General features: G+C 38.5%; 1 protein-coding gene across 9 annotated transcripts in view; it reads left to right on the top strand.

Annotated features, from left to right (window-relative positions):
- The window catches only part of malrd1 (MAM and LDL receptor class A domain containing 1), a 76,299-nt gene extending 55,576 nt beyond the window's left edge, over nucleotides 1–20,723 (top strand). For 8 of the 9 annotated variants that reach the window (XM_087258561.1, XM_087258567.1, XM_087258563.1 and 5 more), the window contains 10 exons: nucleotides 6,874–7,031; nucleotides 9,243–9,444; nucleotides 9,521–9,799; nucleotides 9,911–10,036; nucleotides 12,136–12,202; nucleotides 14,243–14,331; nucleotides 14,427–14,520; nucleotides 14,602–14,662; nucleotides 18,089–18,172; nucleotides 19,597–20,723. In XM_087258561.1, coding sequence (XP_087114687.1) covers nucleotides 6,874–7,031; nucleotides 9,243–9,444; nucleotides 9,521–9,799; nucleotides 9,911–10,036; nucleotides 12,136–12,202; nucleotides 14,243–14,331; nucleotides 14,427–14,520; nucleotides 14,602–14,662; nucleotides 18,089–18,172; nucleotides 19,597–19,671 — 1,235 coding nt within the window. In that variant the 3' untranslated portion in view covers nucleotides 19,672–20,723. 9 annotated transcript variants of the gene reach the window in all.
- The last annotated feature ends 6,927 nt before the right edge of the window (nucleotides 20,724–27,650 follow it).

Raw genomic sequence — 27,650 nt, 5'->3', positions numbered from 1 at the left:
TTTCAGTGCCACCAAAACATCAGTAAAAGAGCACTTTTTCCCTTCCCCGGATGTGACTGCACGAGTTTTGCCAGTCCGGGACGCGCTGCCTTCCGGCTCGCAGACTCTACGTGCTTCGCCAGTGGCTCACGAGCGCTGGGGGGACGGTCTCCCTTTCCTCAGCCCTCCAGCCCCCTCTCCGGAGTCAGGGTGCGGAGCCAGAGCGAATCGCTCTCCTCCAGCTCTTCCGCGGGACCCTCGTGCTTCCCGGATCAGCACACCCACTCCGCGCTGCCCCACCGCTGGTACGTCAGCGATTGTAGCGATGACTCCATTAGCGAGGGCTCTGCCTGCCTGGTTAGCGCGGGCCAGCCCCTCGCGGTGGCTCATACGCACAATCAGACTCGGTTACGCGATTCAGTTCGCGAAACGGCCCCCCAAGTTTACGGGCGTGTATTTCTCCAGGGTCAACCCCCTGTCCGCCCCTGTCTTGCGAGAGGAGATTGCTGCCCTCCTGGCGAAGGGTGCAATCGAGCCGGTTCCTCCAGCCGAGATGGAGAGTGGGTTTTACAGCCCATACTTCATCGTACCCAAAAAGAGCGGTGGGTCACGGCCAATCCTAGATCTGCGCGTTTTGAACCGCTGTCTGCACAAGCTGCCGTTCAGAATGCTCACGCAGAGGCGCATTCTCCAATGCGTTCGTCCTCGGGATTGGTTTGCAGCCATAGACCTGAAGGACGCGTATTTCCATGTCTCCATTCTTCCACGCCACCGCCAATTTCTGCGGTTTGCGTTCGAGGGTCGAGCGTGGCAGTACAAGGTCCTCCCCTTCGGGCTCTCTCTGTCTCCGCGGGTCTTCACCAAACTCGCGGAGGGTGCCCTAGCGCCCCTTCGGCTCGCGGGCATTCGCATACTCAATTATCTCGACGACTGGCTGATTTTAGCCCACTCGCGGGAGCAATTGATTATGCACAGGGACAAGGTGCTTCGGCATCTCCGCCTACTGGGGCTTCAGGTCAACCGAGAAAAGAGCAAACTCGCCCCCGTGCAGAGGATTTCTTTTCTCGGGATGGAGCTGGACTCGATCACCATGGTAGCGCACCTCTCCGAGGAACGCGCTCGCCTGTTGCTGAACTGTCTGAGGGAGCTCGACAGCAAACTAGTGGTCCCACTGAAGTTCTTTCAGAGGCTCCTGGGGCATATGGCATCCGCAGCCGCCGTCACGCCGCTCGGGTTGCTCCATATGAGACCACTTCAGCACTGGCTTCACGATCGGGTCCCCAGACGCGCATGGCACGCGGGCACACACCGGGTCTCGGTTACTGCGCTGTGTCGCCGCGCCCTCAGCCCTTGGAACGACCCCTCGTTCCTACAGGCCGGTGTGTCTCTAGGACAGGCGTCCAGCCATGTTGTTGTTTCAACAGACGCTTCCAACACGGGTTGGGGGGCCGTGTGTCGCGGGCATGCGGCTGCGGGCCTCTGGAAGGGTGCCCAGCTGCATTGGCATATCAATCGCCTAGAGCTGTTGGCAGTGTTCCTCGCTCTCCACCGCTTTTTACCGGTGCTGGAGCGGCAACACGTGCTGGTCAGGACGGACAGTACGGCGGCGGCGGCGTATATCAACCGCATGGGGGGTATGCGCTCTCGCCGCATGTCTCAGCTCGCCCGCCGTCTGCTCCTCTGGAGTCACCCGCGGCTGAAATCGCTGCGCGCCATTCACGTCCCAGGCACGCTCAATCGTGCAGCCGATGCGCTCTCACGACAGCTGTTACGCCCTGGAGAATGGAGACTCCACCCCGAGTCTGTTCAGCTGATATGGGCGCGATTCGGGGAGGCCCAGATCGATCTGTTTGCTTCCCCCGAGAACGCTCACTGCCAGTTGTTTTTTTCCCTGACCGAGGGCTCTCTCGGCACGGATGCACTGGCCCACAGCTGGCCTCGGGGCATGCGCAAGTATGCGTTTCCCCCAGTGAGCCTGCTCGCGCAGTTTCTGTGCAAGGTCAGGGAGGACGAGGAACAGGTTCTGCTAGTTGCGCCCCTTTGGCCCAACCGGACCTGGATATCAGAGCTCTCACTCCTCGCGACGGCCCTCCCCTGGCGGATCCCTTTGAGAGAGGACCTACTCTCTCAGGGACAGGGCACCATCTGGCACCCTCGCCCCGATCTTTGGAACCTCCACGTGTGGTCCCTAGACGCGAGGAAGACTTAGGTAACCTACCGACTGCGGTGGTTAATACCATCACTCAGGCTAGAGCCCCCTCCACGAGGCGCGCCTACGCCCTGAAGTGGAGTCTATTCACTGAATGGTGCGTCTCTCGCAGAGAAGACCCCCGAAATTGCCAGATTAGTGTTGTGCTCTCTTTCCTTCAAGAGAAGTTGGACAGCAGGCTGTCGCCCTCCACTCTCAAGGTTTACGTGGCCGCCATCTCCGCTTATCATAGCGCGGTAGCTGGCGGCACCGTGGGAAAGCATAACCTGGTCATCCAGTTCCTTAGGGGTGCTAGGCGAATTAATCCATCTCGCCCCCCTCTCATGCCCTCTTGGGATCTCGCCCTCGTTCTCACGAGTCTGCGATCCGATCCCTTTGAGCCACTCGAATCAGTATCTCTAAGATTTCTGTCCCTGAAGACAGCTCTGCTGGTTGCGTTGGCCTCCATCAAGAGGGTCGGGGACCTGGAGGCATTTTCGGTCAGTGACTCGTGCCTGGAATTCGGGCCGGATTACTCTCACGTTATCCTGAGACCCCGCCCCGGTTATGTGCCCAAGGTTCCTACCACCCCCTTTAGAGATCAGGTAGTGAACCTGCAAGCGCTGCCCCCGGAGGAGGCAGACCCAGCCCTTTCTTTACTTTGTCCAGTTCGCGCTCTGCGCATTTATGTGGACCGTTCTCAGAATTTTAGATCATCTGAGCAGCTCTTTGTCTGTTATGGCGGTCGGCAGCAGGGAAGTGCCGTATCGAAACAAAGATTATCCCACTGGATTGTGGATGCCATTTCACTCGCTTATTCGAGTCGAGGTCAGCCGTGTCCCCCGGGAGTACGTGCACACTCCACTCGGAGCGTTGCATCCTCTTGGGCGCGTGCACGCGGCGCCTCTCTAACAGACATCTGTAGAGCTGCGGGCTGGGCGACACCCAACACATTTGCAAGGTTTTACAATCTGCGAGTGGAGCCGGTTTCCTCAAGGGTATTAGGTAACCCTTTGGTGATTGAGGAGACAACTCGGTAGGGTGTTGAAACACGCTTGCTGCGCCATTCTCCCTAACACGGAGGTACGTGCGCCTTTTTTATCTGTCAGTAAAGTTCCCCGTCAGGTGAGCCCTGCAGATTCCTCCGTGGCCCCCAGCACTGACTCAGCGGAGGAGTCACTTGCTGGCCCACTACGTTGTAGGTCTGCCCGCTGGTCAGCCCGCGTTTTGGGTATAGGTGCCTGCTATGCGTGATCCCCACTAGGCGATCCCATATGCTTATTCCGCCACGGTTAAGTCCCCCCCCCTGGGCGGACCCGTGTCTTCCCTCTCCGCTAACCACTCTTTGCTATGCGTACTCCCCCTTTTTAGGGCTAGTCCATAGGTAAATTCTGCCATCTATCCCCCCCTTGGGTAACGGATGGCCTCCGCAGCGTCCTCCCTATCGGGATTGCACGCTTCCCAACGTACTGTCGTATTCCTAGAATTATCTAGATGCTCACGACTTCCCAAAAAATATATCTAAATCCGTAAAACTTCTGTTGAAGTAGGATAAATTAGGGCCAGGGACACGTTGGAGGACCGCGCCCCCCATGATGTGGGTGCGTCACGCTTGCTTGACTATCTCCTCATCGGGGGTGTTGGTAAGGTGCAGTCATTGTGGCGCTTTCCATATTCTCCCATTCATGGCACTGAAGTTCCCCAACCGAAGGGGAACGTTCGAGGTTACAGAAGTAACCCTTCGTTCCCCGAGGAGGGGAACGGAAGTGCCATATTCCGTCGCCATAATGACTGTCCCTTAGCTGTTTGAAAGTCTCTTCAGCTTAAAAGGATGGCGTCTGCTGGCTTCAGGTGTGCTTATATGCTGAGATAATTGCAGATGTCGCACACCTGCGCAAGCTTACGCTGCCAATTAATTTCATTCATTGGCCCGTTCAATACTCTCCAGATAAGCGGCTTCTGATCCGAATCCTCCCATTCATGGCACTTCCGTTCCCCTCCTCGGGGAACGAAGGGTTACTTCTGTAACCTCGAACGTTCCCATACATGTCCTTTTTCTGGGAGAAATGCCTCTACAAAGATTTCAGCTCTTAGTTACATATGATAGAGCCAAAATCTGAAAAAAAAGTAAAACCCGGTTACCCCTCAGAGGTACAGTTTTTTGGCAAATAAAAACTGTACATAAATAATGTAAGTGTAAGCATAAATGTATTGACATTTGTTTGTCTGTGTCACGGTGGCTCACTGGGAAGCTTGATCACCTCACAGCAAGAAGGTTGCTGGTTCAAGCCCTGGCTGGGTCAGTTGGCATTTCTGTGTGGAGTATGTTCTCACACTCACAGTGTTTGCGTGGGTTTGCTCCAGGTGCTCCAGTTTCCCCCACAAGTCCAAAGACATGTACTATAGGTGTATTGGGTAAGCTAAATTGGCTGCAGTGTATGTGTGTGAACGTAATAGTGTTTGGGTGTTTCCCATGGATGTGTTGTGGATGTAAGGGCATCCAATGCGTAAACCATATGCTGGATAAGTTGACGGTTCATTCCACTGTGGCGACCACTGATTAATAAAGGGACTAAGCTGAAAGAAATGAATGAATAAAATTCAATTAAGATGTGTTTTCAGTCAGTGTTTTATCTGATATCCTAAAACCAATCCATCCAGGAATATAACAGCAGTGTTGTTCTGAGATGTACCAATGTTCTGGATTTATTGTGACTTATTTTTACAACAATGAAAAAAAACAATGTAGTTTCTAAAACATAACCTAATCTTTATTAACTTTTGTTGAACTGCTGCACAAAATCAATAGGTAATATGCCTAATATACATCTAAATACTTCTACTTTAGGTAACTAAATAAACACAGAATTGAAGCCACATCTAATGAATTGTTGGACAATTTAAAAAACCAAAGGACTGGAGCTCAGAAAAATTCATTACAAAAAGCTATTTTCTAGCTACTTAATCTGCGGATGTAATTAAGATGTGGATTTCTGTCTCACATATAGTTCTGCCCTTCTCCACTAAAAGATCAGTGCCTCTCAGTGAAAGTGATAAGTGTACATTATTTTAATTGTGAAAATGAGTTTGCCCTCTAAAAGGTGATCGATTTACTGCAGCTACTATTGATTTTTCATGCCAGACAAAAAGTCAAGGAAATTGCTTGATGCAGTATCTTTCTGTGTTGGAAGAATCATGCACCGAATATAATAATTCTGTTGCTGTATCTGAATCATTCTATAATATTATCATAACCTCTGTTAAAAGACAAGACATACTATCGGTAGAGCTGAAAAAGTACTAAAGTCAACATAAAAACATGAAAATGCTGTTTATAAATCCACATTCTACACTCACTGGCCACTTTATAAGGTACACCTGTCCAAATGCTCATTAAGGCAATGAAATGGCAGCAACTCATTGCATTTAGGCATGTAGACATTGTCGAGATGATCAGCTGCAGTTCTAACCGAGCACTTTGAACGTGGCTTGGTTGTTGGTGCCACATGGGCTGGTCTGAGTATTTTAGAAATTGCTGATCTACTGGGATTTTCATGCACAAACATCTCTAAGGTTTACAGAGAATGGGCTGAAAACAAGAAAATATTCAGTAAGTGGCAGTTCTGTGGGCACAAATGCCTTGTTCATGCCAGACGTCATTGGAGAATGGTCAGACTGGTAACTGAAAGGCAACAGGAACTCAAATAACCACTCGTTACAACCGAGGTATGCAGAAGAGCATCTCAGAACGGACCACATTTCAAACCTTGAGGCTGATGAGCTACAGCTGCAGAAGACCAAACTGGGTGCCATTCCTGTCAGCTAAGAACAGGAAACTGAAGCTACAATTCACACGGGCTCACCAAATTGGACAATACGTGAATGGAAAAATGTTGTCTGGTCTGACGAGTCTCGATTTCTGCTGCGACATTCAGGTTGTAGCGTCAGAATTTGGCATCGACAACATGGATCCATCCTGCCTTGTATCAGTGGTTCAGGCTGGTGGTGGTGGTGTAATGGTTTGGGTTATATTTTCTTGCCACACTATGGGTCTGTTATTACCGATTGAGCATAGTGTCAACGCCACAATCTACCTGAGTATTGTTGCTGACTATGTCCATCCCTTTATGACCACAGTGTACCCATTTTCTGATGGCTACTTCCAGCAGGATAATGCGCCATATCATAAAGCACGAATCATCTAAGATAGACAGATAGATTACAGAAGTAAAAAAATCTATCACTAATTTAGTCTAATTATTATTTAATCTACTGTAGTTGACTCAATATGCGAGACAGTAAGAGAAAATCTGAGTGTAATATTGTCTGCTACGAAAAATGTTATCGGTTATAATTCAATAATAAAGAGCTTTTGTAAATCACAAGACTCTTTAGAAACCATTTTATTAAAGTGCAGATTTATCATAATAATCTACATATTTAATGGATGTAATTTCATAATGACAATAATCATGTACAATCTAGGTTCTTAAAAGCTGTACTGTGTAAACCCCATAAAAGTTATTATCATAAAGAAAAGAAAATGTCAAATGCATACTGTATATGGAAAATCTGTGTATAAAAATCACATAAAAGAGACTTGCACATAAAAGCGACCTTTTTTTTTGCTCAAATTGATTGCATACTGTATTTTAGTTATTCATCTTTATTGAAGTCAGTAAGATAACATAGGTTTCCACTTACAGGTGGAGCAGGAGGGTTTCTGTATGTGAACGCCAGTGGTCGGAGAGAAGGAGATATCGCCAGCCTATTAACCCAGCAGGAGTTTCCTGCTAGTGTCGGTATCTGTCATCTGCGCTTCTGGTTCCACATGTATGGCTCACATCACATGGGCGCGCTGAAGGTGAGATTTCTTTTTACGCTTATCAACTCGCAATCACTTAAGTCAGTCACCAGACTCTTGCTGTTTATTTAGGCTTACATGTCAGGATAATATACATTTTAGGAGCTTTGGCATTAAAATGACCACTTCACGACTGTGTGGTAAAAAAATGGCCGAAAAAACTAAATGTAACGTTTGTCAGACTCCTATTGAGCTTTCAAATATGTAAAAGAGTGAGCACTTTGAATCCAACCAAACTCATTGTTGTTCTCGTGGTCCTACACAAAAATCATTATTCTATTAATGAGTTATAAAAATTCAGCTTTTTAGTTAATGAACAACAGGGAAAAAATAGGGAATTTGGCTTAGAGTGAAAACTCTGGTAAAATAAGTCAGAATAAATTATGAAATATTAAACAACAACGACATATATAAAATTAAACCTTAATCAACAACATATTCAAGATAAGCAATTTCGAAACTGTGGTTTTTTAAAAGTACAGAGTGGGAGCACTTCCACAGAAGTGCATTCCATAACCTCAGAGCGAGCGGCACAAGAAAAAGCTCTCTGTCCTTTAGTTTTTAGTTTGTAGTGAAGAAGAAAAGAATCAGTGGAGCAGAGTGGGCAGAAAGGCATGTAAGAGGTAATGAAGTCACAAAAAGCCAAAGGAGCCAAATAATGCACATCTAAGAACAAACATTTTAAATGTATTCATTCAAACTAATTCATCTATTCTAAAATGTCTATTTTTCGTGTGATTCAAAGATTCAGAATCACTACTGAAGTTTTCAGTGACACCTGATTCTTCAGGTAAAAACATTTTTAATGTACTGATTTGCTACTTGTTGGCTGGCATGGTGGCTCAGTGGTTAGCATTGTCCCCCCACAGCAAGAAGGTCACTGGTTTGAGTCCTGTTTGGGCCAGAAGGCATTTCTGTGTGGAGTTTGTGTGTTCTCCCCATGTTTGCACGGGTTTCCTGCTAGGTGCTTAATGATGAACATGATGTTTCCCATTATACATGGGAACATTACATTATAACATTCCAAAATAAGTTGAACTTGTTTTCATTAGTAAAGTGAACTTTACACCAGTTCTCAACATGCTCCTCGGAAAAGTTTATTCAAGTCTTATGAGAGGTTTGGTCACTGCAGGGTTTGTTCAGATGAACCGGTGAACAATTCCAGCTACAGTGATCAGCTGATTGCCTACTGTGATTCATCACATTACAATGTCCTGTCGTGCATTTATTTTATGAGGACGACCAGCATTTGAGGGAAATTGAATGAGTTAGAGACATTGTAAAGATTTAGTTTTAGAACTCACAAATTTGAAATAATCAGATTCTCTTGATATGGTGATATTGTACTTTTTTGTCATTTTCATCTGGACAACCTGATATTGAAAGTTGCAATCATTTTACAGCATTTCACCATCTTAAAAGTCTTAGTTTTAATGTAAGGACTGGGCTTCATAAAATAGGTCACTGAAATATGCAGAAAAACTCCTGATAAAATTACTTTTAAGGCAAAGAAAATAAAGCAAAGTGTGCCTGAATTTTTGTAAATTGCTTATTATTCAGTCATAATAATAATAATAATAATAATAATAATAATAAAATAATCATCATAATAATAACTTTATTATAAATAATAATATTTATAATAACAATAAGTTCATTTTGTGTAGTGCCTTTCTGCGGTGTGAACATTGCTTTACAACAGACAGATAAACAACTGAGACAGGAGAACAAAGTACAGGTGAACATGAAATCAATATTCATACAGTCATAAATCAATCATTAAAAAAGTTTGGAAAATATATGTATTTTTATGCAGGGTTTTAAAGTCTTGTAATGTAGGTAGATCATGTGTTTAAAAATGGAAAGTGTGGAGGCAGAAAAAACGCTAACCTGTGAGGTTGAGTTTTGTTCGTTTCTCCATTTATTCACACATATTGCTTTTTATTGCATTGCATGTTTTCCCCAAGAAATGAGCATGTGGAGCTCTGCAGCTTCAGTCATGTTGCACATCCACTCCTCTGCTCCCTTTCCGTGAAATTAAATTGCGTATAACATGACTCACAACTGGGCAGTGAAAAACAAGCTTTAAAGTATAAAGAAAAAGCCAACTGTGCAGGAGTTCATTGAAATGCCTTTATTTTATATTAAAAACACTGAGCTTTAAAGCACCTCCTGCAGGCTTTGTGATGAATTCTGGGCATAATATTACAGGTGTACACAGTGGGCCGCAGTGGAGCACCCCTGCTAATGTGGGCAACCTGTGGAAACCATGGAGACGGCTGGCATTATGCTAATGTGATCTTATCAAACGCGTCACCGTTCAAAGTGAGCATTCAGGCAGTAGTGGGAGCTGACAAGTGGACGGACATTGCAGTGGATGACTTCTCTTTCACTCGGCAATGTCTTCTTGGAGGTATAAAACCACTGGTTACTTTGAATTCCCTTGAATTCAAATCTGGATTTACCGCTTTGTTTCTGTGTATGTTTAGGTCCAGTGACCCCCATCCCACAAACGTGCCACATAGAGCACTTCCAGTGTTTGTATCTGTTCGAGTGTATACCACTGAGTTGGCACTGTGATGGTGAGGTGGACTGTCTGGACCACTCAGATGAGGAGAAGTGTGCCAGTGTGCTTCCTGGCACTGTGCCTCCTCAAACCGGGTGCGAGACAGGCGAATATCAGTGCATGGACAGCAGCTGTATTCCTGCGCTACTGCGGTGCGATTCGGTTTTAGACTGTCCAGATGGAGAAGATGAATACGGATGCCGTAAGACCTTAAGCACACATCTGTTTAAAATACATTGATGCACATCATTGCTGTAAAACAAACAGATAAATCTTTCTCTCTCTCTCTCTCTCTCTCTCTCTGTTTTTGTAGCTGTGAAGACATGCGATGATGGAGAACTTGTGTGTGAGGCGACGGCAGACTGTGTGGCGTATCAGAATCGATGTGATGATATTGTTGACTGTCCTCCGTTTAACTCTGATGAGTCCAGCTGCTTTGGTAACACAAACACAATCATCCGTCACACTTTTATATTTAAGGGAGTCATATAATTCTAGTTCTTATCATTTTTGCTCTCTGAATCCTTTCATTTTTGCTACATTAACTTAAAGCCGTTTTAGGCGACTATGTGTTGAACATCTACTTATGAAGTAGTTTGCTCTTTGACTTTGGATGAAAGAATAATAAACAAGTTTTATTATTTGTATTTGCAACATAGGTAAATTTTCATAATTTAATATAATGCAAAATGAACTCTTTACAACAAAAGAATTATGCTAGAAACTTTCTGAATCAGGTATTTGTACAATTTATACACAACAGCTGTGTCTTAAAGCATCACTTAATTGTACAGACATTACAGGTCAAAGTGGTCTGTCTTTATTCATTCTTTTCGGCTTAGTCTCTTTATTAATCTGGGGTCGGCACAGCAGAATGAACTGCCAACTTATCGAGCATATGTTTTACACTGCGGATGCTGTAATAATATTTTTAATGTTATATTATTATTTAATTATTATAATATTATTAATGGGTTTTTTTTGGTATAAATCGATAGATGGTTCCTGTGGAATGTGTTTATGGATTGCTGAGAATAGGTGTTCAATATGTTGCGTGTCAGTCCTGAAAATAAAAATAGGTGCTTGAAAAAGTGCTTAAAAGTTGAACCCTGATGCTGATACATTATTCAGGATTTCATTATACAGGATCCTTTCATAATAAATGTAAAGTTTAAAAGAAGATTATTTATTTGAAAATGACAGTAGGTCAGTATAAAAGACATGGGGCTAGTTGCATAAACAGCCACCATGTGAAGACTTGTATGTCTTATGAACTAGTTTTACCAGCTAGCAGTTAGCCAAATGTTAATCAGTCTTACTTTTGGATTTTATTTAGAATAAACCTTTTTGATAAAGGACTTTAAAAATGATTGTCTCTTTTGAAGAATAATAAATTGGTGGCAACATTTAGAGACTAATCCAAGATTATGCAAGCAGCCCCCGATGTCTCACCTTTTCCAGAGCTGTAGAAATATTTTAGAAACGTTTAGAATGTGCTTCCTGTCACTTTAGATCAATTAAATACATCTTTGCTGTATATAAAAAAACATATTTTTTTGATTTCAAGTATTTATTTGGAATTTCATTATAATTGTGAGTTAAGACTAATCTGACCAGAAAAATGATTGTGCTCCGTCAGTGTTTTTTTCCCTTTATTTTTATGCCAAGTACAGATGTCATTATTTATACAGAGACATTTTTTATGAACCCACTTCATTGTAATGATAATAAAAATAGTAAAGACAACAAAAAAATATAATAACAAAAAAACAGCAAACTTGTAAAAAATAAGATAGTAAAATAAAAAAATAAGAAAAATAAATAAATAAATAAATAAACAGGCAACAATAATGGGTGTTACAATCACGGATAGTGCTGTGCTATCTTACAATGGTAGGCTAGTGTTGACTAAGCATGAGGGTCTAGTAGAGAGAGAAAAGAAAAAAGGGAAATTACAGTTGCATACAAGATAAGTCACATTATTCCCCAGGATGTACATTTATAGTAAAGAAATATGATAATAAGTGTTGCCAAACAGATGAGATGTAGCTAAAACCACTAATTAAATATTATTTTTTCCCAAGTGTAGATATAACACCAGATCTTGAAGCCAGCATGATGCTTAGGTGGAGTGATTTTAAGACCATGTGAAATAGGATAGGTAGAAAATGATATAGAGAAAATAGAAGAAAGTAGACTAAATGAAGGGTTCAGTTTATGGCTTAAAAATTTATGAACAACATAAAGCCCATCAAGAGGAGTTACATAATATATTACTACTCGTTAAGTGAGTGCTTTCTTCCTGCAGTCATCTGATTAAAGGAGCTCAGGCCAGGAGCACTGTGGGGGTGAAGAACACACCATTAATGGAGACTTTCTTGTTTAGGGTTGTCGCTAAATGAGCTGAAACCTGCACCCTTTAACTTCCATATCATAAGTTCAACCATAATGAAACCATCAGTGGATCTGCGTTAATAGTGGGAAATGAGGACCTGTTTTTTTATCATAAGTCATTGTTATATGTGAATGTGTTTTCAGAGTGTCCCTTTGGATATTGTCTCAATGGAGGCAGATGTGCTGTAGAGGAAAATGGACCAGTGTGCTTGTAAGTTGTCCAAGTATAATAGTATTCACACACTCATATGGTGGGTTTTTAGGTGTTATGGGGACTTTCCATAAACATAATCTTTTTTTGCTGTACATACAGGTTTTTTTTCTTACTTAAGGGCCAAATTACACTTTTATACATTTTATGTATTGAATAAAGTATATTGCATGTAATAATGTACACACACTAGACACTAGACTTCTGTACTAAAAAGATTGATTTGACAGTGTCTTTGTAGTCATTTAAACTACATTGTTGACTATTGTAATATTTAGTTTTTTGCTGTCTTTGGTATTTTATTATCTTTAGTATCACTTGATCATTTGCCAGATGCTTTTTTTTCAAAGTGAGGTGCAAACAAGTTACAAGCAAAAAAACAAACAAGGTGTAAATGACAATTCACAGTTATGTTGCACATATGTATGTACATATATGTAATCCACGGACAAACCTACTGCACCCAACCCACGCTGAGCTGGGATCAAACCAGTGATTCTTTGCATGGGATTTGGTTGCTCTAACACGGAGGCTAAAGACCATGGCCTCTAGTGTCTGTCACTAGAGCCTTTTTAGAGGTCAGAGGAGTGAGATTTACCTGCATAGCACTTCGCTAGCTGGCCTTCTTTACAACCACCCCCATAAACCTCACTACTATCCTGGACGAGCTCCCTCCACGTGTAACCCTCTGGTCCTACTGCACCCAACCCGCTCTGAGCTGGAATCGAACCAGAGATTCTTTGTATGAGAGTCGGTTTCTCTATTAAGGAGGCTAAAGTCCATGGCCTCTAGCGTATGTCTCTAGAGCACCTTTAGAGGTCAAAGGAGTGAAGTTTACCTGCATAGCACTTTGCTAGCTGGCCTCTGTTACATGTACTGTATATAAAACTACATTAAATTGTACCTATTTTTGACCTACAGTAGTAGTGAAGGAAACGTAATATAAAGTGGTACCAAATAGATAGAAAAAATATATTTAAATAATTTAATCAGTGGTTGCAGCTATTATTATTATTATTATTATTATTATATAATTTTATATCAGTTATTACTGATGTATACTGCAGCAACAAGTCTCAGTACCGTATATACTGCATTGCATTGGTTGCAATTTTAAAATGGTACAAAAGGTTGTTTTCCGATTTTGTTAAATACTTAGTCATCATTTATATAACTTTATAAGATCTCTTGTCATTTTAAATCCCGAATGTACAAACAATGAAATAAATAAATACACAAAATGTCTGCATAAAGCAGCAAATTAAGTTTTATCTTAGAATTTATTTCTCTTGTACACATGCTAAACAGCATAATAATTGATCTATTACAAATTGAAATGCATTTTTGTTCAATGTATAGGTTTGTTATGAAGGTGTTTGCAATAAGCTTTAGTGATAATATGTTTAAAAATCCCCACCTTCACCTGTCGGTCACGGTCAGACAGACGACAAGACCCTGCTGGAGATCTTAGCATTGAATTATTCATGCCATCCTTCTGTGCCAGTGGAATATCTCATTGAAAAAGTATCAGCGCTCAGGCTCTCGGTTTAAACATGCACTTTTCGGTGGGACTGCCAGAGCATGCTTTGTGTAATTGCACTCCGACCTGTGCCAAGAAACACAATCTTCCTCCATTTAAATTAACCCCTGAAAGCCTCAAATATTTCCTCTCTCCTCGTATTTCTCTTTTGAATCTCTTTGGTATGTGTCATCTTTAATAAATTACAAGAATTGCTTACATCTCACGTTCATGAAACACTGGAATAGCTTGAAGACATTCTTTACGTGAATAGATCTTCCCCACAGTCAAGAAAACACTGGCAGAAAGTGAAAGAAAGGAAGGGACAAAAGAGCCAGTTTTATGTCTTTTTCTCATTAGATGCCGATGTTAAGCTTCGTGTGGAAGTCTCCAAGCTAATTTTCATGCAGTTGTTTACTTATTTCTCTTTTGGGTAGCTGAGGAGCCAGCATTCCCTTCTGAATCACCTCTGCTATTCCAAGCGTGTTTGTGCAATAATGATGTTTTCCTCTGTCTTTCAGTTGTCCATCACAGTGGACTGGTAATCGTTGTCATATCAAAGAACAAGCATTCACTCCCACGCCACCTGTGATGGCAGATAGTAAACTAGGTAATGGGAATGCACATGCAGTTATTTGAATGTTAATGTGGGGTTTTCCACGCAGACGAGCAACAGTTATAGATGTGTGATTGTGAAATCTGCAGCTGTCAGTGCTGGATTAAGCGCAGCAGTGATTCTGGTGGTGATCGCAACGGGAGTCGTTTTGTTCTGGTTGTTTCAAAAGAGGCATTCGCTAAAGTAAGTCCATTTACATTCAGATGAACTCCACATAATCAGAACGTGTCCATGATTTTGACTGCATTGTTCTTGACTGAACAGAGACTCCAGTCTTATTGATAACCAAGAGTTGGATGACTCAATTTATGACTTGCAGAAAAAGGTCAGTCTAATGTACTTCAAAATTTATTAATCACAATTTCACAGATGACGTCAATTGTGTGTTTGGTTATTAATAGGGGAATTTCATTTTCTTAGCCATGTTTCTTTGTTGCATTTATCTTTTCAATCTCCCTACACTGAAAAAAAGTGAAACTGTTGTGTCTTTCCTTCAAAGTCGTTTTTATATTGAATTACTTAAAAATGATTATGTTTATTATTATAATCTGATTTAACCGTTTTATTAAATTTGTCTTAAAGCAGAAAACAAAAAACAACCTATAGGAAAAATTAAAGCCATTAGTTTCTCTCAAAGTATTATTTTTACTTTTATCCAGCAGTTCTCATGTCTTGTGATCACATGGCATCACAACAGCTAGTGTTTTACCATCTGCCATTACTTGATTCAAATGTGATGTTTTGATTTTTTTCCCCACAAAATAAATATTTGTTGAATCATTCATTTATGGTATATAAAAACATTATTTTACTTTTGAGTGGATTACATATTTAGCTTTAACCAAGTCAAAATTGTACTTACTCCCAGGGCCGATTATATCGAAGTTGATATTTAGCTGCACCATGTTGGTGTTTCTAATCTTATTTTACGAGGTGGGTCATTAGCCCAATGCTCCATCCCCAACCTGGAGGTCCAGGACATCCACACATACACTACGGTCAACTTAGCTTACCCAGTTCACATTTAGCCTTCGGACTGTGGGGGAAACCTGAGCACCCTGAAGAAACCCATGCGAACACAGGGAAAAACATGCAAACTCCACACAGAAACGCTAACTGGCCCAGCTGGGACTTAAACCAGCGACCTTCTTGCTGTGAGGTGACAGCGCTAATCACTGAACCACCATGTCACCCAGTGAAACTATAATTCAAGGAAAATTAAGAAATTATCTTTAATAAATGACAGTGCTCTTTGAGGTTGATCCAAAGTTAAATTATACACTGTTGTAAAGGTGTTACAGTGTGAGTCTAGTAACAGAGGTGAGGATCCAAATTCAGCTTTATTTTGAAACGGTCATTCAGGCAAGGTCAAAACAGGAATAGAATGAAGCGTGAAGGTAACTGACATTTCGTTAAGCCCCGCCCTCCTTAGTTACTGTTGCTACCCCTGTCAAGCTTTCGTGCCTGGCATGGCTTTTACAATGTGTGTGCGCCAGTGTCAGACATTGCCAGTGATATAATGTCATTTTTGGTCGAACAGGTGAGATATCCGAGAAAGCCAGACAAAAAAAGGACTGCAGTGTGCATAACAGTGGTATAATTAAAACATAATAGGAAACTAATAGAAAATTAGAGAATAATAGATTCAGAATTTAAGCTATCTTAGCCAAGCCACCTCATACGCTAACCATTTAACAGCTTAGCTCATGCTCAGCAGATAATCGAATAATATCAAATTAAACCGTGATTTCTCTATTTTTAGTCAAAAAGCCTGATAAATTATTTGTTGTGCAATAAAATATAGCCTTACTAACGGACGAGGAAACACGCATGACAGTGCTTTTACATAGTTCATTCATAGAAAGAAAAGCCAGAAAGGGGAGATTGATGGATTTGTGCTGAATATTAGCATTGACCCATAACAATGGACAGTAAGTTACCAATAACTGTCAGTATGTTTGTGTGCACTTTATAAATGACTGAAAAAAAACAGCTGCTGGTGAAGTATATTGATCACAAGTGCTTAGTTTGTGATCATATCTCTGTTTTGTTCTATTGATTTGTAATTTCAAATATTCGTAGCGTGTAATAGATGTAAATATGAAGTTTAGTAAAATTAGCAACACATTCGCTGATTTGTATTTTCCGGATTAGTAACTCATGACCTATTTGCTATTAGTTTAAACGTTAATATGGTGAAGGCTTACATGGAACATTACTGACAATATCAAGGAAAAAGGAGTAAGACAGCTGGGAAACATAACCAGCTTTATATTTTTGTAAGAAACACAGTTTAGATCTGTTTAGGGTAAGAGGTGTGTGAGTTATTGCCGTCTATCACTGTGTCAGGAATATCAAAAACAAAACCAACTTAACTCCGCTCCTTTAGCGCCCCTTACACATCATGATCCAAGCTGGCATTTCTCCTTCTTGGTTTTTGGTTTTGAAAAGGGAAAAAATTCCACCGTCCCGTCCAAACTTTAAGGATACCGGGTATCAGATTTTCACAATCCATATACACTCGCTCGAAAGCTTGACAGAGCCCCTGAGCGTAGCTACAGTTGCTAAGCCACTGTTGGTCGGTGGCGGTTTTTGGGTTAGCGAAGGGTCAATTCAGAGATTGATCGATATTAACAGGCAAATGGTCAAAGCAGGTGGCAAAACAGTAAACAAAACACAGGGTCAAAAAAAGAACGCAAGACCATGAAAATGCTTTAGAATTGCTCACTTAAAGCTAACAAGACTCAGCAAAGTGTGTGTGTGAGTGAGGTGCATTTATAGTCCTGGTAGTCAGTCCTCATGAGCTGTCATCATCCTCATAAGCTGTGTGGTTGTAATCAGTATTGATCGAGAACTGGTGTGTGTGAGGTGCATCATGGGATATGTAGTCAGCATTAATGATTGTTCGGGTTCTTCAGCGATCTGCAAGGGCTAGATAGCTGGCTATTGTGACAAAGGGTAATAACAATATTTTTTTATAATTGGCTGAACTGTATTAAAGTTGAAAAATAAAGATAGGGGTCTCTATAAAAATTAATTTTACAATATTTTTGAATAAGACTTAAATAAATGTTAAAGTTTGAACCAAGGCTAAATTATAGGTTGAGAAAAAAAAAAAATTAACTTTAAGAAATTGCAGTAATTGTTTTGATGGTTCAAAAAGTAATTTTTTTTCAGTTTAGGCTCTCTTTTTCCTCCCACTCTGTCTTGTTTTTTTTAACCTACTGCCTTTTTTCCACTTTGAAGGGAACAGTGTTATTCTGTAATTTAAACCACTCTGCAGGTGTGAGAGGGGGCTCTGTCACACCACTGATAGGAAATATTGACCCACGATCCTAAGTTTTTGTTGGTGTAAGCTTATGTGGGTTTGACACTCAGTGCTAAACTGAATTTTACATGTGGCATGCAGTATTTGTTACTCTTCTGTGCAGCGTGGGTGAAGTTTTTGTGAAGCCTGGCATATTTGAATGGATAACTGAGTTTTCTCCACATTTCGCTCAATTACGCATTAATCTCAATGAGCTGTGTCAAAAATGTAACACAACAGGAGCTTTAGCTTTTCAAAACAATGACTGTTTTTATGATTGTGTGCATTTCTTATTCATCACACTGATTTAATGGAACTCAAATGCACTTTGTTTATAATTGGGCTGTGTAAGATGCTACATTCTTAATTACAGTTTTATCCTTGTTGTTTTTGTATAACTCACATTATTGATTTTAAAAACAATATTCTGAATTCTTCTTTCAGGAGTCATTTAGGAACATTAGATCTAGGAGGCCTGTACATCCCCAGTTAAGTATCAGTGTTTACCCATGGAGCGAAGATCCAAAGGTATGAATCTCTAGTTATAATGATAAACAGCTGTGTGGTCAATCTTTTTTTTTATTGCTTTTTTAATTATTTTGACTGTTTAACGCAAACATCACACACCAAAAATATTTTGACTTTATTTGCTGTCATAAGTTTAGTTTTACTCAAAGATGAAAATTAAACACATTAAAACTACAATGTTAAATCTCTAATACATTTAAGCAGATAGAATCTTGCACGGGTATAGGCTTTTATTTAATGGACAAACGTAGAACATTCTCACTAGTAATTTTGCATCAAAATCAATGTTGCTTATAATCACTGAGTTATCCAAGATTGTTATAATAATGACAATTCATAAATGGATTTTTTAAGATAGGAAGTAGTGGCTTTATTCAGGCAAACTGTGATTTTAAAGGTAATAGTTTGAAAACTTTGAATTAATTTTTGGGTTACACTTTACAGTAAGGATAAGGTTTCATCAATCTTTATCTATCTATTTACTAACATGAACAAATAATGAACAATACATTTATTACAGCATTCATTTCTCTGATGGTAATGTTAGCTAATGAAAATATGGTTGTTTGTTGTTCGTTCTTGTTAACTTACAGTGTATTAATGAACGTTATTACATGGCTCTTCGGAATACTTGATTCTGATTGGTCAATCACAACATTCCATTCTATGTTATTCTCAGATAACAGTCGCTGTAACTAATAACACAGACTCATCCGATACTCATATTCTTAATCATTATGAATACATTCATATATTTAAATTCTTATCTGTCTGTTACTGTGGGTTGCATTCACTCCATTCAATTTAGCAAGATTTACGTTTAATCAGAAGGTTAGTAAATAAATATAGAAATTTGTCAGGTTTTATTCTGCAAGAACCACTTAGATGTCGTTAGATGTCTTCTATATGACATGCACAATTTTAGATTCTAATAATGATGCGCTGTTGTTAATAAATGCTGTTGTACAGTAAATGTTGTTCATTCTTAGTTCTTGTAAGTCTAATCTTATTGAAAAGTGTCTCATTTTTGATAGTCATGATAACTTTTATAAAAAGTTTTAAGAGTTCAGACATTTTAATTGAGCAACATATTTACATATTGTCTGTTTAGTTTCACCCAAAAAAACTATTTACTTTTTAAAGACATGTCATTGATGTATAATGTGCAATGCAATCTGTGAACTGTTTTATGACTCTGCACTCAATATTTTATTGCCTGAACCTATACTATTGTTTGCAATATTTTAAACATCTGTTTAAGAAACAAATGAACATAAGCTATCAAAGCGACAGCAGGCAACAAATCCAAATGTCTGTCATAAAAATTGGATGCATTTGCTTTCCGCTTTTTTAAATTTCCCAGTATTGCTCAGTGTGAGTAAACTGTAAGTGTAATATGTGCTTTGCTCGTGTGTGATTTTCAGGTATCCAGCTCAAAGGCAAGCAGGCTGTCTTTCTGCAATCCTCTCTACAAGAGCTCAAACAGCTCTGAAGCCTGAAGAAAACAGACACGCGAACACTGGCCGTCCCGTCCCTATAGGTTTAGTGTGCTTTCCACCTCATTTGAGTCTCCTCAACAACATAGCTGTGCTTGCTTAAGGTTTAGAGGCTGATTTTTTTTTTTAACACAAACTCATGGGAGGGAAAATGTGACCACAAATAAGTTCCAATTAAGCAAAATGAAGCAGTTAAACTACATCGCTCTTAAAAAGAAAGATTTACTTATAAGAGTCGGTGACATATAACACGTTCCATATGTTGTATAGTCTCTCAGAGGACCTGAAATTAAATTTCCAACTTCTTATTTTACCAGAGCCAACACTTTATGTTAGTGCTTGTTTTACATAATGAGCTCTGCTGATAGATGCCTGCATTTGTTCAACAGCTTAAGTAACATTGATATACAGTACAGTGCTGGCCAAAACAAATGTTTTTTGTAGCAAATTGTTTTGTTTGTTTTATTAAATTTACCAAACAATGACTGAGAAAAAGAAGAGAAGCATAACTTTATTAGATTGAAGTCTTTAGGATGAGCGCAATTTAACATTAATGGCAAAAGATTTATCAAAAGTAGTCTGGACTCTGAGCGCCATTTCGAAGATTGTTTTGCTTTCAAAGCATGCTCTCCTTCAAAATCTCTGTGGTTTAGAGAATATTGTATTTTCATTACTTCAAATGTGCTTTCGATCACCACTTGGTCTCATTTCAGATTCCATCTGACCACATTTTGACAGTTGATAAAATCGAAAGCTATAATGATACAAAAACATGAACAAAGACAGGGTGAAGTTGACTGTGCATGTGTGTTTTTAGTGAAAATGAAAATTCTCCTCAGTACCGGAACAGTGTAACAAAAGCTGTAAGAAGATGAACTCTAGTGACATATGAAATGTTTTAGTATTGCAAACCTTCAAACTAAGGAGTTTGTAATCCTGCATTTTTCCCCAAGTGAAAACAAATGCTGTGAGGATTTATAATAGCACAAAAGTGATGTACAATGAAACACGATCAAATGCAGATGAGTTATTCAATAAATGTGTCATTGTTCAGACTGTTGCGCTGTATTTGACGCTGGTTTTAGAATTATGTGTCCATTAAAAAACATACAAAGGGGATTTCTGAAATGTGCTACACATTACATGAGCATCAATAGGATCCTCTCATTATGTTTTGTCTGGAGACGCCATCCCACTATCACTAAGAAATATGTTATTGAACTTTTGTACACAACTTCTAAACATTTAGCATAGACACAGTAAATCAGTGTACAAAACCAGGGCCCATTACCACATTGAGCGAGACAAGTATCAGAAGCATCAGTTTAACATCTGCTTAACAATGAATGACAGAAGTAAGATTTAACCCTGATGTACTGTTAGGGATGTTTTCATCCACTCTGGGGTAATTATGGGTCTTAATTTGGCCATAACTTTTTCTGTGTTTCATATTTAGAGACAATGCTTTGAAGTTTTTTAGATAACTCGATGCACTTTGGGGAAATGAACTACACTTTTGTTAGGTTAGGGATAAAAACAACCACTAAATTAAACTGCTGTAAAAATGCATCAGATAAATTTTTTTTTTTTTTTTTGCATAAATCTGTTAATCAACCTCAGTCCTAATCAAAACTACTAAATTGTTAAAAAAAAAAAATGTTAATGCTTTAATTGCCAAATTCATAAATGACATTACTGATTTGGTTGAAGTTTTTTTTTTTTACCTTTTATCAAAGTCTTGGACAACATTGCCTTTGTTGCTGTGTTATTGCTTTGTTGCTGTGCCATTATAACCTAATTTTTTTTAATTACAAAACCGTATAATCATGAATTTTTTATTGTTGGTGGATTTCGCTGTAGGGAGGAGGTAAAATTTGTAATTTTTTCATTTGATCATCAGTTGGCACCTTTAAACCTTTAGATAAACCTGTGCAAAAAAAGCTTAGTTTCTAGATTTTATATGGAGTATAAAAGCAAGTTAAAGTGAGTGAATGTGATCTTTACGCACTTACCTTGATGTTTCTGAGTAAATCAAAATATATATCTCAGCATCATCAAATGTGGTTATAATGGAAGTCAATGGGGCAAAAACAGCCACCAACAGTAAATTAGGGTGAAAAAAATGAAAATGTAAAAATGCATCAAAGCCAATGTTGTTACTAATTGTTCATTTCAAAGACTGTGATATGAGGTTTGAAAAATCCAGTCCACAATTGCTTTTTAAATTGAAAAAACATCATTTTAATGTTTTTTTTTCATTAAATCAGTGACATCATTTGTGAACTTTACAATTAAAGAGTTAAAATCATGCAGTTTTCTAAGAAATGTAGTAGTTTTGATCAGGACTGAGGTTGATTAACAGATTTATGAAAAAAAATAACAGCAGTTTAATTCAGTGGATGTTTTCATCCATAGCAAAAGGGTAGTAAATTTGAACAGTGCACAAGGGTTAACTATTCGAATCTTTAATATATCACAGCTTTTTTTTTTTAGCACTGAGATGTTAAATACTACAATAGTGATACTGTGACTTTTCATCAATTTTTGTCTTTTTTAATTAATATAGTACACTGTTAACATTTTCCTGTAGAATCTACAGTAACTTACTGGCAGCACTTCACCAGTAACTTACTGTAAATAAATTACAGCAAAAAAGTTTTATTTACATCTACAGCACCATTTATCTTGCAGAATATGTATTTACAGTAATGTAAATCTTTACATGTAAAATTTACAGTAGTTTTCACAAAGCAACTTTAAAATAGTTACATACTGCATAACTGTCCTAAAGTAAAATACAGCTCATATTACCGTTCAATACAAAAATTGCTAACAGTGTATCATTTACAGTATATGATTCATGTAAAACCGCACTGAATGTATTGTGATTAAGGTATGTTTAGCTTTTTTACTTTAAAATTATTACTACATAAAACTTTTTCATTTAATGACATGTTTGATGCTTTTAAAATATGCTTTTAAAATGACTATATAAAATATCTAAAGTTAATATAAATATGGTGCTAAAAGTGTTTTTCTTTGGATTTTGTGGTTAATGAAGATTTGGGGCATGTTTAAAATGTTCATTGTTGACATCATCTTAAAGGGACAGTTTACCCAATAATGAAAGTTTTACCCACTATTTACTAACCCCAATTGGGCCCAAACCATTATGAGTTTCTTTATTCTGTTAAGATATTTTAGAGAATGTTGGAAACCTGTAACCATCGACACCCATAGTATGAAAAACAAATACTGTGAAAGTCAATGGTTTCTGGTTTCTAAGATTTTTCAAAATATCTTCTTTTGTGTTCAACAGAATAAGAGAAACTCAAACAGGTTTGTGAACGATGTAAATGATGGCAGAATTCTTAGTTTTGGGTGAACTATACCTTTAATTTACAGTTTTCTTCCTGCAGATAAAACAACAGCTTCCTGTATTCTTCTGTAAAACTGCATATTTTTCTTGATTTATTTGTTTTGTTGTTTTAATCATGATGACACTGTAACATTAGTGAAACACTGATATGTACGTAGACAGCTGTGGTTTTTCATATTAACGTTGCGTGAGGCAGGAAATTAACATTTTCTCGAAGACAGTGAAAACATTTAACCAGTGCTGCTGCTGAGGTGTAAAAACTAATAGAAGGAGACAGTTTAATATTTATCAAACACACACACTCGCTCTCATTTGCACAGAGGTGTTTCATTAATGTGCTTAAATGCACAGTCAGTTCATCTGAATCTCAGCGGAATAAAAGATAAGCAGCATGCAGAATCTTGTCCATTCATCAATTGGGCACTTTCATTTTATTGTCTTTCTTTATCTCCCCATCTCTCTCACTGCTTCAGAGTCTTGGCTTTTTTACTCTGAAATTGAAAACAGAACAAAACTAAATGTATTTTTTTTTTTTAGAATTGCAAATATCTACATGCCCTTTAACAGACATGTGAGTGTTGGTTGCATTTTGATACTGAAAGAGACTTCTAGTTGCACAATGGAAGATTACATATTGAATATAATGTTAATTCAAATGATTTATTATTAATTTTGGCTCACCCTAACACCTTAACCGTAGTTCTAAAAGAAAAATACATACAATTATTTTTATGTATTGTTGTTTCCAGCTAAGAACATTTCCAAAGGGAGATTATGTCAAATTTATCTAATGTGGACTATTTCCCCTAAACGATTGCCAAACAAGCTTGCGCAGTGTTTCAGTGATGAAAGAAGACTTAAGCTTTCTGTCAAATAAACTATTAACAAGTGGAAGCCTCGGGTTAGCATCTGACGGGATAATTATTTTTCCTCTCCCCAAGTGGCAACAGATAACAATATTTTATCTTTAAATACATGTTTACAATTGAGTGCATGTCAGATTATCTCTTTAAAATGTAATCAATCAACTGCACACAAGTAATTTCAAGAAATCAAATGGCTGTTATAGATTCCATTCTTAAATGGCAAGTTTATTTTATGTTTTCTCGAAGACGGTCAAATAATGCAACTCTATTGAGTCTAACTTCATGCTGGATAGAGCATCGATTTGGTTTTTATTTTCATTAGTAAACTGCTTGCATTTGTAGGTGAATAGGGTAAAATAATGATTTTTAACAATACTACCTCAGTTGAATGATTATATTTATCTGTGTATTAATTAATACAGTTGAAGTATATTACATTTTAGCCCTCCTGTTTATTTTTCCCTGATTTTCTGTTTAACAGGGTTCTAAACATAATAGTTTTGAAAACTCATTTCTAATAACGGATTTTTTTTATTTTTGTCATGATGACAGTAAATAATATTTGACTAGATATTTTTCAAGACACTTCTATACAGCTTAAAGTGGCATTTAATTGCATAACTAGGTTAATTAGGTTAACTAAGCAGTTTAGGGTAATTAGGCAAGTTATTGTATAAGGATGGCTTGTTCTGTAGACCACTGAAAAAACATAGCTTAAAAGGGCTAATAATTTTGACCTTAAAATTGCTTTTAAAAAAATAAAAAACTGCTTTTATTTTAGCTGAAATAAAACAAATAAGACTTTCTGCAGAAGAAAAAATATTATCAGACATACTGTGAAAATTTTCTTGCTCTGTTAAACATCATTTGGGAAAAATGTAAAAAATAAATAAATTCAAAGGGGGGCTAATAATTCTGACTTTAACTGTATATACAGTATATATGATTGTATACTGTGGTGTGAAAAAGTATATGCCTCCTTACTGATTTTTTATTTTATTTTAGTAAAAGCCTTCATTTCAAAACTGCATGATGTGCTTACTTGTGCTTACTACTTTGACTAATATTTAAATTAGTTTGACGATCTGAACATATAAAATGACAAACTTGCAAATCAGTAAGAGGCAAGCACTTTTTCACAACACTGTATGTGCTAATTTACAGTATTACAAGCAAATTAAATATATTGTTTGTAAAAACATTAATAATGACATTATTAAGACTTTCAAAGTTTGGTAGAAGTGCTGCTGAAGTAGAGATTTATGGCTAATTGCAGGAGAAAAACCTTATCACAAGAAAACCACCTTTAAAATGTATATTATTGCAGTTTAAATCTTAAGTCCAACAAAAGAAAAATCACTTGTAATTTGTACATCAGACAGAAAAAAAACATAAAAAGCCAAAAAAAAACTCAAGTCTTGACAAAATAGTTATGTTAATCTGTTAAATATTATTTGTTGCAATTTTGTCTACAGATGCTCAACCTTTTTATTCAATTTACCCAGTCGTATTTCTCTTTCGCTCTTATTTGCTATCATCTGTTTTCGAACAATTCCACATGTAGCGTCTTTCTGCGCTGCTCTTATTAATACAGCATGTTTATACTTAGCCTTTGACATATTTAGTTTACATCAGCTCAAACTTCAAAGAGGAATAGATTAGATAACATCTATGCAACCGAATTACAAATAGGTTACCTTGCAAAACCCCTGTCCAAGGAATACTAACATGAGCTCAATAAATCAAGGTTTTCAGGTTTTTGGGGGGGCGCTTCTACGTGTTTTGGCTCTTGATGTGACACTATAAGGGTGTGTAAATTGGAATGCTAATGTGGTGGCTTTAGCAGTCTTCATCCTTAAATGTTTTTGCTAGGCTGCTTGTCCTGATGTGAAGGAGCAGAGGGAGCTGGTTTAGCGATCAACCGCAGCTCACTGCCTCTCGGGCCTCTAGAGGGACTCCGCTTGGCAGACGGTGTGGAAAAGCCTGCCAGTGCCATTCCCAAACATTAATGATCCCCTGTTCACCCCCTCCATTGCCTGTCTTGCCTCTAGGCTCTTTTAAGAGGAGACAGGCTTTACCAAATTTATAATGTGCTAACATCAAGGGCAATCAACACTGAGAGCAACTGAACATGACAAGTTCTCTTACTACACAATTCTCATGCATATAAAATAAGGTAAATTATGTGTAAATAAGGTCTGACAACATTCTTAATTTGAAATAAAAATATTGTCATTCAGAGCACTTGATCAGTCATAAATGTTTTCAAGTTGTGATTGGAAATTTAGGGTTATTGCATCAAATGTGTCTCAAGCCCACCGATCTCTTACCTTTATGTGCTGTTGGTGATGATTTCATCCACTCTGAGGTGATTTTAAGTCTTGAGAATGATTTTTGGTACAAATATTATTTTGATACATATTTTGGGAAAAATGCTTTGAGAAAATGTAAAAAAAAATCTACAATACACTTAAAAACACTACCCTTTTGTTATGTCTGTGGCTGAAGCAGAAATGGAGACTGATCAGACCAGGCAACATTTTTCCAATCTTTTATAGTCCAATTTTTTCTGAGCCTGTGCAAATTGTAGCTTAGTTTCCTGTTCTTAGCTGACAGAAGTGGCTCCCGGTGTGGTCTTTTGCTAATGTAGCCCATTTGACTTAAGGTTGGACATGTTGTGTGTTCAGAGATGCTCTTCTGCATACTTCAGTTGTAATGAGTGGTTATTTGAGGTACTGTTGCCTTTTTATCAGCTTGAACCAGCCTGGCCATTCTCCTCTGACCTCTGGCATCAAGGTATTTGTGCTCACAGAACTGCCGCTCACTGGATATTTTCTCATTTTCAGACCATTCTCTGTAAACCTAGTGATGGTTGTGTGTGAAAATCCCAGTAGATCAGCAGTTTCTGAAATACTCAGACCAGCCCGTCTGGCATTAACAATCATGCCTCGCTCAAAGTCACTTAAATCCCCTTTCTTCTCCATTCTGATGCTCGCTTTGAACTGAAGCAGATCGTCTTGACCATGTTCTATGCCTAAATGCACTGAGTTACTACCATTTAATAGGCTGATTAGAAATTTGTGTTAACAAGCAGCTGGACAGATGTACCTAATAAAGTGGTTCTAATTCAGATTTTCAAATAGATTAGCATCTCAGTCAAATATCATTGTATCCTAACAAACCATTCATGAATGGAAAGCTTATTTATCAGCTTTCACGTGATGCATAAATCTCAATTTTAAAAAGCATGTGTATGGTTTTCTGATCCAGTGTCACAGATATTTATTTTTAACCCTTCTGAAATGAAAACGCCTGTCATTTGCTGTCTAATATGTTAATTTGCTAAGAAATTAGTCATTGTTTTCTTAAAGAAAGCCTTAAATTGGTCAAATGTCACATTAAACGCATTTACAGTTCAACCGGAATAGCATACACACATTGGCTATAGGGACTTTTAAATAATGTGGTATTTCTTAAACAGAGCCTAATCGTAATGAAATAATGTAATAATTGTGTTATGAATAGTCTATCATCTCTAGTTAATTTTGAAGCGGAACTCTTTTAATACCTGTTGTAAGATAAAGTTCAGTGACATTTTTTGTAGTGTATGCTTGTGTTGAACCGCGTTTATGAAAGCCGCGGCGGGAACGCCAGACCCGCTTCACGTCTGCGAAGCCCCTCACAAGTCAGAGTCAGGACACTATTGGTGCTACATGTGTGACGCCATCTACACCTCC

This window comes from Danio rerio, chromosome 7 (assembly GCF_052040795.2).
Source record: "Danio rerio strain M-AB ecotype USA chromosome 7, GRCz13ab, whole genome shotgun sequence".
Lineage (NCBI taxonomy): Eukaryota > Metazoa > Chordata > Actinopteri > Cypriniformes > Danionidae > Danio > Danio rerio.
The sequence above is the reverse complement of the archived record's forward strand: the minus strand, read 5'-3'. Positions and strand labels throughout refer to the sequence as shown.